The sequence below is a fragment of the Erigeron canadensis genome, chromosome 8 (assembly GCF_010389155.1).
Source record: "Erigeron canadensis isolate Cc75 chromosome 8, C_canadensis_v1, whole genome shotgun sequence".
NCBI classification, from domain to species: domain Eukaryota; kingdom Viridiplantae; phylum Streptophyta; class Magnoliopsida; order Asterales; family Asteraceae; genus Erigeron; species Erigeron canadensis.
The window spans coordinates 40,692,583-40,707,213 of record NC_057768.1 but is presented as its reverse complement, the minus strand read 5'-3'; the positions used below and the strand labels follow the sequence as shown (position 1 = coordinate 40,707,213).

General features: G+C 34.7%; 1 protein-coding gene across 1 annotated transcript; it reads right to left on the bottom strand.

The window, feature by feature from the left end:
• Positions 1-6,978: 6,978 nt before the first annotated feature.
• LOC122579035 (MLP-like protein 423) lies at positions 6,979-8,039 on the bottom strand. The gene is made up of 2 exons (XM_043751119.1): positions 7,745-8,039; positions 6,979-7,440 (listed from the first exon to the last, which is right to left on the bottom strand). The coding sequence occupies exons 1-2, from the start codon at positions 7,929-7,931 to the stop codon at positions 7,169-7,171; spliced, it is 459 nt and encodes a 152-aa protein (XP_043607054.1). The 5' UTR covers positions 7,932-8,039; the 3' UTR covers positions 6,979-7,168.
• Between the last annotated feature and the right edge of the window lie 6,592 nt (positions 8,040-14,631).

The following is a 14,631-nucleotide window of genomic DNA, read 5'->3' as shown; positions in this document are numbered from 1 at the left end:
AAATAAAATAAAAGATTTTGGTTTAAAAAGAATTATAAGTTTGTCGTTAAGCTTACAAGTGACTTTATACTATATTAATATATTATCAATAGTAAGATTTTGATTTTGTACACATGTTTAATAAGTGAAATTTCAAGGTGATATGATGCATTTGAGTTTCGATAACTAGGAAAAGATATTAGCAAATGGAAGACCATATCAATATGGGAAGTGATATTTGTACCACTGTTTTTGATAAATTTATCAAAACTATGCATTACCGGTTTGTACAGTAAGCTATAAAAGTTATACATTGTGGTATACCAATTAAAAGTGGTGATACAAATATCATTTCCCAGTCACGACGGTTGACAAGAAACTGCCACACCGACCCACCAAACTCTTTTCTTCCTTCTTAAGACTCAAACTAAATAACAATAAAATTGCCGTTCAAAAAAAAATAACAATAAAATTCAAAAAAAAATAACAATAAAATTTTAGTTATTTTGAAAATCACCAACAAAAAATGATGAAGAATGTCGCCATTTTTGAACTGATGAAAGCCATAATTAGTTCGTTACTCACAGATTTCTTGGAGATTTGATGTGTTATGTTTGAATGAAGAAACTCATGGGGGTTAATTGCTATTCATATACAAAGTTGTGACATCATGTGTATACGTGGATATAAAACTTTGGAATGTTTTTGGCTCCACTCGCAAATGCATTTCCCATGGCACTTTTGCTAGACTTTTTGTTAATTTGGAATGTATACTCAAAATGTATTATGACAAAATTTCTATCATCTTGTTATATGAAAATTTCAAGTTTAACTTTTTCTAAGTTTTACAACTACAACAGGTCATTTTTTACTTTATAAAATAAGCAGTTACGATGTAATTATGGTATATTATAAAGAATTGAATTATTTATATGGTACGAGTACAACAATAAATATGACCAAGATAGATTGACGGGGATAAAATTAAGAGATCGGGTTTTTAGGAAGATGAAGTCTCCAGTCAAAGCAGCAGATGTTTTCTCAGGGTTATATATGGCTAAACGACAATGTGTGTCTAACTTTTGTTGGCATGAGTCAAGCAGGTCAAAGAGACCCAAACTGTATCCAAACACATACATCTTAAATCAGGTCACTAGTCCTGCTTTTACCTGTGACTGTATCAAAAACTACATCTACTGACCCAAGCCCATCCACCACACCCACTATTAGCATGGCTAGTGTTTCATACACCAAACACGCAAACAAATGATTGGTAATCTCAAGTTTATTTGGTTAGGCTTGTCGGTAACAAGCTTACTCAATTAGAGGGTCAAACCAACAAAAATACTAATTGCAAGCATATTCGTAGTTGAAGGAAGCTGACCTTTGAAAATGTAGTTGACGGATCATCTAACAGAAACCTTTTATAATTATCTACTAAAATTATTTTAAAAGGAATAGATAGGACATCATGACTACATAGATTCATGAACTGTTCACAAAACATGGCAAACACGAGACTAACTAGTTGACCCAAAAGTAATTTTAAATAAAGTGGCCTAATGGGCAGACAACAAACTGAAATCATAAGTAGCTACTCCAATTGACAGAGATGGCTCAACATTACTATGAGACTAGGCGATCGTTTTAGGCCTCCAAAATTTTAAGGTCTCAATATTCTGTATACTAGTTTAATGTTTGGATTTTGGACTAAGTACAAATTTGCATTACAGTAACATCTTTTTGGTTTTTGCATCAACATCTGCATCTTTTTTATTATCAGTTGTTGAATAACAAAAGTCAAGCTACTTTTTTTTTTTTACTTTTATTTATATGGTAATAAATTAGGCACCCAAAATTGATTTCGTTTGAAGCCTCCAAAATCTTTGAGCCGCCACTGCCAATTGATCGGCACCATAACAGTTCTCCCAACCAATTGACCAGTCTAAGCAGTCACCCATATTGCTTCCTCTTGTTGGTTGAACCACGGACTCCTGTGATTCGTTGCATGAAAGAATTAGACCACAAGGTAAAGAAAACGAATCAACAAAACAAGTTTCCAAGCATTCCTTTTATGAAAGAATCAGGAGGTTTATTCAAATTTCTGTCCCAAAGGAATGTCTAATATTTACGACAGCCATCACCTTCAGATAGAACAGGTTGGTCTCACAGAGAGCAAGAATCTTTCGAATATGTAATCAAGTTGGTTTTTATAAATGGAAATACTGGTAAAAGGAACAATAGCAAAACAATCTCACATACCTGCGCCTTTCGGGTTGTTCAAAACCGTTACAATTCTGTCAACAGTATCGTGCATATATTTTGTGACGACCTCAGTCAACTTTGGCCCGAGTCCCTTGATGCAATGAACCTGCTGCTGTATACCCAGTGTGATAAATGAACCACCACCCGTACCGATACTGCTACTGGTAGTGGTAGTGTTCTGGTTGCTGTTAGAGCTGATGGCAACCCCTGATAACCCAATTAGAGATAAACGCTGAGGGATTTTACCAAGTCTGGCTTGAACAAACGGCTCATTTGTAAGCAAGGACCACACCACTAGTGAACCAGACGGGCTGACGCTCGTCTCTTGGAGTAAGAGCTCATCACGGAACGACTGATTGGCCTGTTGCAACAAATGTCAAATGTTAAACACCAAAGTCAGCCCAAAAAAACGTGTGTGTCAACAACATACCTGAACGGATATCTTGTTCATGGGGTCATCACCAGTTGTGTAACATGCCGCCTCCGTGAGTCGGCCAATCCTCCCAGACGCATCCAGCTGTGAAAACAAGATTAAAGTGGGATATGACGAATGGACTGCGTATGCGTGTGTTAATGTAAAGTACGGTACCTCGTGATGTCTACTTTCATCTCCAAGGATTCTTAAGACGAACTCTGGGGAATGTGGAAGACTAAAGGTGGTGGTTGCAAAGACGCCAAGTTCCCTTCGATTATCACGATAGGGGGACTTTTGGACCTTTAAGTAAACAATTGCCTGATTGGGGGGAAGAACACGCGAGGAGGGGTGAGGTTGGCGACAGAGAGGGCCAATGTTCAAACAGAAGTCATGAACCATCCTCTTAGAGATCATCATCACACATTTCTTCTCGAAATCCCATAGATCTGTCCGGCCATGAGTCAGATACTGATCAGTTATGATATGCAGATCAACAGTTAGTCATCCGCAACTACTTAATTAGAATGTGTTGATGAATAGGATAGAAAAAATAATGTACCTTGTCCGGCTAAGTGTTGGATGTGAACAAAATCAGACATGGGTCGATGATAAGATCTTTTTTCACACGATCGTTCAAGGCAGGCAACCCATCTTTTGGCTCCAAATGCAAAGCCTCTACAGCACAGATCGTTGTAGAGCTTGGGGTCCAGGTAACTCTCTTCGAGTTCCAAATGCTCCACCCATGTGACCTGTTGAAATCATGACACATCATGTGTTTTTGTGACGTTGTTTAAGGACAACAGATTAAAGGAGACAATAGTCATACACACCTGGGACGCTCCATTGGGTGTTCCCTGAATCAAACACCTGCAAGGATAACCAACGTTTAGCGAACTATCAACTGAAACGTCGGCTACCACCCAAGTCAAGTCATCAATCTTCTTACAAGTTCTAAGGATGACAAAGGTCCTTCCAGGAACAATGGGGGTAGTCGCCTGTAATTGTATCTGGATCTGAGAGACAAAAACCTCATGATAAATAAGCAAGGAATTAGGAAGCACATGTATATACGAACAAAAAAACAGATCAACGAGTGCAGGTCGGGTGACATACAAGCTGCACGGAGCCATCTGGGTTAAGAGAGGATGATCCCGGGGACAAGAACCGAAGGCCTGTAGATTTTGACACTATGGACGGGAATAGCTGTTCCCAGACCCTCTGGGAAATAAGAGGAAATACAAAAGGGTTAAAAGATTGGATAAATGATTAAATTGACAAAGAAAGATATCGAGTACATCAACATTGAAGGTGAGTTTCTTGGCTAAGAGGGTGTGTTCCATCTTCACAACAGCAAAAGCCCGGGATGCGTGAGTCCACCAAGAATTTGCATGGTCATCTGGCTTGGTGGACGCCTTTGTTTTGGGGCGGGGGAAAGCCTGTTGATAGTGTAGCTAGTTAAGATGGCCGTCGTCGGTCCAGAAAAGGCCATCTTTGTCGAGAGCAAGAGCGGACAGCTCATGGACAGCGGAGGCGGCTACGAGGGAGTGGTCGATGCATCCATCCTCCGTTAAGAAACTGGAAAGGACCTCCTGTGACGGTGGATCAAGCTGCATGTACAATTTAAAACATCAAGGGTACAAAATTAGAGACAAATATTAATAAAATAAATAAATAAATTTATCCATCCATCCATATTATATAAAGGGCAGGATTATAATAAGGAACGGATAAATATAGCTATATATGCTTAGAGAATGAAAACTGTTCACTTAATAAAATAATAAAGTTACCTGTCGTTGCTTGTGTGGTGGATGAATAGCAGCAAAAGAAAAAGCACCTTTAAGCAGCTTACATTCAAGAGCTACTCGGGTCGCTTGTTTTTCCCGCAGATACGCTTGCTAAAATTAAGATTAAAAAATAAAAAACCCTCATCATCAACATCAAAATCAAAACCTTTAAATGAAAAAAAAAATATAATAAAAATTTTGACTAGCAATAGATAAAATTATTTCATATAAGGAGGTATAAGTACGTACACACTGATCTTCATCTTCAGGACTCAAAAAAACTTGTCCATCTGCACTTGTTTTTGGGTATGCTTGTGCCAAAGAACATCTTACTAATGTCATCGGTAATAATTTAGGGTTCTTTCTTTCTTTCTTTTCTCTTTGTTTTAGGGTCTCCACGCTTTTATTTATATATAAACATATACGTACAAGGACGGTTAATTGATAACAAAATTTCATTAGATCGCCTTGTGGTTTGCTGTTTTATCAAATTTTGCCCCTGTTTTTTTTTTTTTCTTTCACCTTGTGGTGACTTTTTGCTTCGTTAGGCACCCCTCCATTTAACGTCTGTTATTCACTTTTTTCTATATGTATATAATACGTTTATATACATGTAAAAGGTTTCGCATAAATGTCGTACTACCTTACATTCACTTTTTCCTATATGAATATAATACATTTCTATTTATATTTTTATATATATAATGATTAATAAATCCTCTTAGCCTAAAATTCTCTTTCCTAATTTTGCCATCTGATTTTTTTCACTTGTCATCATCCAATAGTTAAGAGAATTTTTTGGCTATTTTGTTATGAGGATTTAATCGCCCAATAGCAACCCCGGAATAGGAATACTCAAAAAACAAAGCATTCCAAACCTGCTAGCTCTATTTTCTTCAAAAACAATACCACATCCAACAGAAATCCAATCCATTCCAAAACACCTGTATATACCTGGTCGAACAAAGGCTTAACCCTAATCAACCTAATACCTTGTTTCAATGGACTAACTTCAAACAATGGTACTTATCTTCTTTTCTTTCCTAATCGATCAAGGTAATATCACAGCAACAAACTTAGTAACAACCACCCGCAAAAACCACACCCTAATCGTGAATTAAAATAACCGGAGACACAACTCAAACAATAAACTGAACAGAGACAGTACCTCAACCTCTAATCAGTGACGAACAAGAATGTCACGGTGGTAACCAAGAACAGTAGCCAATACCTTCTCGAACAAGAACACCAAAACAATGCTTTTATCATCTTCCAATCGATCACTCAACACCAAAACCCCAAAAAACAGAAACCCTAACAGAGTTGGCGGCAGCTGACAACAGTAGACAGCTGCAATAGCGGTTACAGTGGTGAAACGGCGACGGAACAACAGTAAAACAGCTGCAAACCAAACCCAAAACTAATCACAGGAAGAAGCAGCCAACAACAACAACCGCTACAGCAGCTGAAATAACAGTAGTTCAACAGCGAACAAAGAGGCAGAACAATCCCTTAATCGCGAACAAACAGCTAGTAGCACAGCTGGAACAGATCTGGCCAGAAGCAGACGACAGTGAACAGCAGAACAGATTCGAACAACAGCAGCAGCAATCGAATTAAATAAGGCAGATCACAATTCGAACAGCAGCAGCAACAATCGAAAAACTGATCACATAAAACCCTAGCCTAGCTCGGATACCACTTGTTAGGAACTGCCATTAGCCTTAGTACAGCGAAAGCAATTTAACAAGAAGATAACAACAGAAAATAGATAAACGACACACGAGATTTAACGTGGTTCGGCCCCAATGGGGGGCTTAGTCCACCGGCTGCAACTAGGTTATTTTATTAAGCTTGGAACCATAAAAATTAGAATTACAATTGATGGGTATATATAGGAGGACAACTAGGGTTTCTTGCTTGATGAACAAGGAAACCTAATGGGCTTCCTAACCAGCCAACTAAAAAGAGCCCTAAGGCCAAACACAGGCCCGTAAGGTCTTCACACCCAACAGATAGGCATATTTGAGATAATTTTAAGAGGAGTAAATTTGATGTAATATATATTCAAAAGTAAAAAGATAAATTATAAATATCATATATGTTAACTTATCAATGCTTAAATCCTATAACATTTGAAAAGTGGTGAATGTCCATTAGATAGATACACACATTAGCAAAATGTAACTTACATTTGAAATTTGACGTTTTTCTTTTAAAATGATAGGTTTATCCTTTTATCCCTTATTTATTTCTTCTTTGAGTGTGTAAATTATTACACTAATATCGATAAAGCTAATTTCGGAAACCTTAAATTACGAAGTAGAGACTTATTTTTTTGCTTTCTTGTATCTGTATATCTTAAATTAACCCCTTGCTAGTTTTGCTATTAATAAATAGCGCTATTGCTGCCAAAAAAAAAACCCAAGCAGAGACTTATCTTTTTATTTGTTACTGTATGTCTGTATTATCTTATTATTTCTACCTTTACTAAAAACCAAAAAAGATAATATATATAAGTATATATACAAATGGAAAGGAACACATTTATTCATTCATATATATTATTTAGATGGAGCACAACTAATTTGGTGAATGCATTACATGACTCTGCAATTTATAATTTATTGCAAACAAGAACCGACTGATCATAACCTTGGTTTTCAAAATCGCGCTTAACTGATCATAAGTTCATAACACACACACACATAGTAGTTGCAGTCTATGCTTTAAGGAGATAATCATCAATATCCTTGAAATTCTTGGCAGCAAAGTCTCTGATCATGTCAGGATTAGGAACCTCTTCACTTGCTTTCTCAAATTCACAAGCCCATTTCACAAGGCTTCCTTCTTCCTCAGGAATCACCTCAAGGCTAGCCTTGAAACTCTTGTAATATTGCATCATATCCCCATCAATCACACTATATGCCACTTTCTTGTTGGCTTCATCAAATTCTTCAATCTTTTCTTTTGCTGATTTTACAATTGGTGACCCTGCATGCTTGTACTTATTAAATTAAATAACTTGTTACTTTTATGCAAATTAAAGCCCTTGAATAGTATTAATTGGTACGCGTTTTTTTACTCTTTTTAAATCATCACAGTCCAAAGCCTCAAAAAGTATCTATGATCTAGTTGTTTTGTTTTGGATCTAGATTTAACTCTCGTATTCATATAATAACCTGTAGTCTTGGGCTTTCTAGTACTTTGTTAGTGACATTTTATCTTAATATATTGTCGTTCTAAAAAAACGTTAAATCAATGATTGTTTTAGGACAAAAAGAGTATCTATATATACCTTCGGCAAAGTTAACCAAGCGAATGGATCCAACGCTCTTTCCATCACCTTCAAGAATTTGAACACTTTTGTAGAGATCAGCGCAGACTTTAGGGAAGATGTCGGTGGATTCAAGGATGGTTTTCCAAAATTTATCTGCACCTGACTTCACTTTCACTTCAACCTCAAGCTTCCCTATGGTTGCCATTAGTTAATTGATGAAGAATATACAAGTCAAAGTCAAAAGTCAAAAGAGAATTGAAATATTAGAATTTGGTGGTGATTGAAAAGTCTAGTGATGGTATGAAGAATAAGCATCATATCTACTTGCTTTATATATAGTTACAACAATGAGGATAAATGCAATAGTTTAAGTTTAAGGAGAGGGTAGTTGGAATTTGCATCGACTATGAGAGGTCATTGATGAGGCATCTTGTACTTATTTATTTTTTAGCTGTAAAAAAGTTTACGGATGAATGTTAGAAATCCCGATACATAGTTGGCTTCATAAATTTCTTATTGGTGTCCTAATCAACCAAAAAAAAAAAAAAATTTATTGTGCAATTGTATAAAAAAAACTTAGTATTCTAGACCTTACGCGCAACAGTTTATCAAAGAATTGAAGGTATGGCAATTCCTATGGGCATATTTTGTTCATATTCATACTATGCTACTATAGCATAAACTGTGAGTGTAAGGTATTGGTAACGGGGTAAAAGTGTGAGGTTTAGAATTAATGAGGGGAGTAGTTGGCAAATGCATTAAGTACGCGTCCCGTATCACGACCATGTTATTTAGTTTTTTGACCACCCACTTTTTGCAGCGACCCTTGCTGCAAAAACCTAAACACGTCAGCTTTCCACTAACCACGCGTTTAAATGTTTGACCGCTATAAATGCACTTATTGCAACGAGGGTCGCTGCAAAAAGCGGTCCACCCGTCCATTCCATCATTTTCATCCGATTTTCATCTACGATTTCAACCAAACCCATCCACCAAAACACCTCTGGCTACTAACAATCCGGCCACCACGACACCACCAAAACACCTCCTATTTTAACAATCCAGTCCCCTTGTTGTAACAATCCGGCTACCACGAAGTTTCGGGATCATCACCCCCGCCAGCCACCACCGCCAACCACCACCGTCGGTCCCCTTTTACAGGGAAGTAGTATTAGCAGCGACATCTGGACTTTTAGGAGCCCACTATTTACCGGCCGCCGTTTGATTTTCCGGCTATCCTCCCCCAAATTCCGGTCGTCCGCCGTTTGATTTTCCGGTCGTCCTCCCCCAAATTTTCCGGCCATCTCAAATTTTGGTATGTATTTTCCGCTTTTTGATTTTTATTATATGTGTTTTTGATAGTTAATTGATTATATTGGTATGTTAGTATAGTTTTTGTATACATATTAGTTTTGTTAGGGTTATTAGTTTACTTTAGGATTTTAATAGGTTTGTTAGTATAGTTAGTTTTGTTTTGTTGATAATTTAGTGATTTGTTAGGAGCCCACTAATTTGTTAGTTTTGTTAGGATTATTAGTTTACTTTAGGGTTTTAATAGGTTTGTTAGTATAGTTAGTTTTGTTTTGTTGATAATTTAGTGATTTGTTAGGAGCCCACTAATTTGTTTTGTTAGTGATTTATTAGAATATTTAGTCATTAGTGTTAGATGTTTTAGTGTTTGGTTAAAATATATTGTTAAATGAAAAATTACGTATATTAAAATTTGTTAAAAATATGATTAAAATAAATAGCCAAGATTATGTTAAAAATATATGTATCGAACTAAATAGCCAAGATTATGTAAAAAAATTGATTAAAAAAAACTACTTAAAACGTATAAAAAAAAACTACTTAAGTGTATCTGCTCTTGTTCGCTTATGATAAACGCATATGATATGCTAAAGGTCCTGTTTGTTGGAGTGACACCAACGATCTCGGCCAACGGCATGTTGTACAAATTGGTTTTGTACGTGGCGTTTATTTGGATAACATAAGTAAATGCACGCCACAACTTAAATAATGTCGGATGTATAAAAAACAGATTCTCCAACCGACGAGATACACTGTTTGTTGTATGATAATACAAGTAATTATGCTCCTTAAGCAAACTGAACATAACCTGTGTCGGTTGAACAATATGGCATACGTATGTCGTTTCAAATATTCTATCATATTAAATAAATAAAAAGATATGTAAATTTGATATAATAAACCTGCATTGGAGTGTTCTCATGTTTTTCGGTCGCCTTCTTCCGCATAGCTTTTTGGAAATTGTAAATGTCTTCGTTGCGGGTCAAGTTTCCTGGAAATCTTTCTTTCAGTAGCTTTAACATCTTACGGGGTGTAGTACTGCGATGATATTCATCTTCCAGAAATGATCTCTCATCTTAAGTCAACCTTCTTGCGTACGCGTAACCCTCCAGATTCTCAGCTGGATAGTGATTATGTGTGTCGTCTATAACAGTTACCCTACAACCAGCATCAGTCAAACGGTCGATTAATCTAAAGGGGCACTAACATTTAAGAGTCTTTTTAACGAGCCCGCTTATCCTATCATCCGTTTTTCCAGAAAGATTACAGACCATCGTCACTTTATTTTTTACACCAGCTAAGTTGGAATTTGTTCATCATTTGATTAACACATAACCAAGCTGCAATGGTGTACTTTTGGCCCAGTTGAACAATTCTTCGTGTAAATCGAACACCTAAATTAGTTTTTTTTAAAATTATCATTAAATTGTATACTTATAAATATCTAACATTTTAAATATGCAATAAATTTAACAATGAAACACAAATTAAATAGTACTAAAATATAAATTGTTTAATGATATTTGGTATAAAAAGTAAAGTGATTTCTTTTAATGCAAGTATTCTTTATATTAAGTGGGAAAGTAAGTGATTCTAAAAGTTAACAACGATACCTGATCGTTGTGTGGAAAACCCTAGCGTCGTAGTCAAAATGAGGGGCCGCCTCTAGTATCTCAAATTCTTCATCAGGTTCTTCTTTTTCTAAGTGAAGCTCAAAACCTTCCGCACCCATTTCGCCCCATATACTTTCAAAATCCATCTGAAATATATATACACATACGTAAATAGTATGAAAAATTCAATGCTTAAATTTTTATAAAGATTACAAACGAACCTTTATAACTAGTATATATATATACTTACTATATTTAAACATATATATATGTATGTATATATACTTGAAAAACATACATATATACACCTATATATATTAAAAAAAATCTAATATATATATATATATATATATATGGTAACTATCTGGTGAGAACAAGATTAAAATAAGAACGGTAAGAACAGGGAGCAAAAGAGGAAATTTAACTTGGATAGATTTTTTATTAAACTTTTATTTTTCTATTAAATTGAAAATGTAACAAAGTACCTATTTTAATTCCTTGTACGTAAGAAAGAAACTATCATCCCTCCTCTTCAATTTTAACTTGGATGCATATTTCGTTTGACATTAATTAACTAATACGGATGCAAAAAAAATATGTCTTTCAAACAATTTAGAATACACAAATCTACAAAAACAAAAGGATGTATAAATGGCACAGATACTAATTGGATGCTGATTAATTAAAGAGTAAAGCAAAAAAAATAAGGATGCAATTCACATATTTTCGATGGATGCAATTTTTTTTTGATGGATGCACTTTTTTCCAATGGATGCACCACACTAAACAAAATACAAAAACTTAAAAGAGGGTGTCATATGTCCATGTGCATCAAACGACTTTGACAGAAATTAATAAATGATAAACTATAATAATATTACTAAAGATCTACAATTTATAGTATAGAGTCTGCCATGTATTGAATTGTTTTGTAGATATTAAAAGGAAAAGATATAATGATTTTAATTGGTTGAAGTATGAACGAACATAAACCGTTTTTTCCATTTCCAACTATGCCCTTTTTGACAAAATTTTAAAAATAAAAATCCATTAAATTTGGTAACCGTAGGATCTAAAATTAGAAGGCCTAGATTTGTTCTCATTTATTCTCATTTTAATTTGATTCTTATTTGAATGCCACTATATATATATATATATATATATATATATATATATATATATATATATACATGAACATACATATATATATTGAAAGCCTATAGAGAACATACCTGAAACGAAAGCGAAGTTATATGAAAATGACGCTACGCGAGTTTACATATATAGAACTGCCCGTACACTGTGGACCATTAAGTCCACAGTGTACGGGTATGTACGAAGAAGTTTTTGCAGCGAGGGTCGCTACAATAAGTCTGGTCAGGTTACCAGAATATTGGTTGAGTCACCAGGCGCCATTAAGTATAAGGGGGGTCATTTATGAATCAATTTTATGGTTGATTGCTTTTACAATGGCCTGGGTTGTCGGCAACGTAACCTCACTTGCAAAAAAGATGTGTTCATAAGGGCGGATCTCTTTTGGGGCCCGTGGGGGCCCGGGCCACCGCCGTTTTTTTCGCTTAGCAGTACTAATATATCTATATTTCGTTCAAAAATTTTTATATCTATTAAGTCGGCTCCCAAGATTTATTTTTTAAAAAACTTTTGATATGTTTAATAAATTTAATAGTCTAATAAAATTAGTTTTTATAACCCACAATTCACTTAATCCAATCATGATTGTTTGTTTTATCCCACAATTCACAATCCACGTAACAAGGTTTTCCTCCATTTTTTGAGTTTTAGGCTCCTGCAAAAAATAAAATTTACCTTTATAGTTTTTATAACCCATAATTAACTTAGTCTATTCATAATTCTATGTTTTAGCCCACAATCCATGTAACAAGGTCTTCCTCCACAATCCACAATTCATGCCTTTTCTCTTGGTATTTTCATAAGTCTTTGTAGTTTTTTGTTGGTTAGAAATTATGTATTGGTAATTCGAATTAGTTTACTGCATGACCATAATATAATACCCGTAACATAACGATGCAAAAAAAATTTTTTAGCCCCCACTGCTAAAACTTTCAAGATCCGCCCGTTCAAGTGACATGCTAGCTTCAAATTTATTTTGTGCATCTGATATTTAAAATTTACCATATTATGTATACCAAAATATGTATAAATTATAATTTTTAACTATTAGACATAAATAAATTGATTGATACGAGTACATTTTAAAACACTTGACCTTTATGTTAACTTTAAAACTTGTTTGACATAACAAGAAGATATGAGTGGGAAAACACAACTTATTTACGTGGATTTCAGAAGAAGATATATAAAAATTAATTTGATCCTAAACATGATAAACATGTGAAAGGTATAAGAGTTGTTTATCTTTCTAATTTGGATTTCGTATACAAGCATGAATGTTGATGTGATCATGCAAACCACCACCCTGTTTCAAATTTAATAAAAGATAAATAAAATGTTGGCGTTTGTACATTTTGAATGAATATTAACGCATATGTTTTTCAAACTTTTTAGCTGTTCGTAGATAGGAGTTAGGATTGGCCCATTGGAGCTTTATCTGGTTTTGGGCCTTTAAATAAGTTTTAGACTCTTTCTCCATTTCGCCCCAAAACAGGCCGCCCCAATATTAAATTGAGAAGGAGGCCGATATACTTTTTAAGTTCCCAATTCCTAAAAACTTTGTTTGATGTGGTCATTAACTCCTGTTATAATGGTTAAAATGGTGTAATTATAATCTTCAAGTCTTCTATGTACACTTTTTGTTTACACTGTTTGTACCTAATTTTGATTCGTTTTTGAGGAAAAGCCCCAATTGCATCATAGGCGTTACAAAAAAACATTTCTTTTTTTTTTTTTTTTTTATACTTATAGTTATTATCTTCATTTTGATAGTTTCTACCAAGAATGAATGGTCAAGAAGTCACTTACCTTAGGGCTACTAGTCCTATTCCTGTCACTCTATCTCTTCTCTCGACTAGCTTCTCGAACGTTCAAAAAACCAAAATAATAATATAAAAGTCTTCGTTCTTTGCATATGTAAAATTGTGGACCTGAACTAGAAGCTAAGGGCGCGTTTGGTTCACAGAATATGATGGAATTGAAATTGAATTTCATTCCTTAATGCGTTTGGTTGCTAAAATAAGAGGGAATCCCATTCCATCATTTGATGGAATCTCCATTCCTTGAGTATGGAGGAAGAAATTTCATTTCTTCTATCACTTGAAATTTCAAAAAATCAAAACATTCTGTCAAAATCCATTCCTTCAAATTCCAATTCCTTTGAAAGATTTTATTCCTTCCAAAAATATTCTGTGAACCAAATGCGCCCTAAATATATAGAGTAACAATGATGAAATAGAACTTAGTTCAAACATAAAAAAAAAGGAAAGCAAAGGGAAATTTATCTTAGGAAATTTATCATATATATTGTAACCATTTTCAATTAAAAATAGGCAGAGTTATGCTACAATTTACAAACATGAGCAAGTTGCATGTGCTTTTTGTTTGAGCATGAAAAGTGGAGCTCAATCAAATAAAAGATTTAACCAAGAAAATCATCATGATCTCCTACAAAGTAGTGCAAACTTAATAAATTCTTGACGAATTTAAGGTGTATGATGATTTTCTCTGAAAGATGTATCAATCTCAGGAGGATATTAATGAGATCTGTATTTCTGTATGATATTGATTGATGATGAATATTTATGAATATGAATATACTGTTGCTACAGAGATGTATTTTTGTATGCTGCTACAGAGAGAATGTTGTATAAAGTGTGTTGATTTGATTGTGAATGAATTGAATGAATTGTGTGACAGCCAATGATAAGGAGTATTTATAGACTGACAATTAGGTCACATCTTAATTTGGGCCTGTCAGAAATGGGCTCTGGCCCAGTACGAGGTATGGAAGGTTCTGGAGTATACGTCGAGATATTGAACTCGAAG

Coding starts and splice junctions, on each gene's coding strand:
- LOC122579035 (XM_043751119.1), bottom strand. CDS start 7,931: ATGGCAACCATAGGGAAGCTTGAGGTTGAAGTGAAAGTGAAGTCAGGT. Junction 7,441..7,744: donor CTTGGTTAACTTTGCCGAAG/GTATATATAGAT, acceptor ACAAGCATGCAG/GGTCACCAATTGTAAAATCA.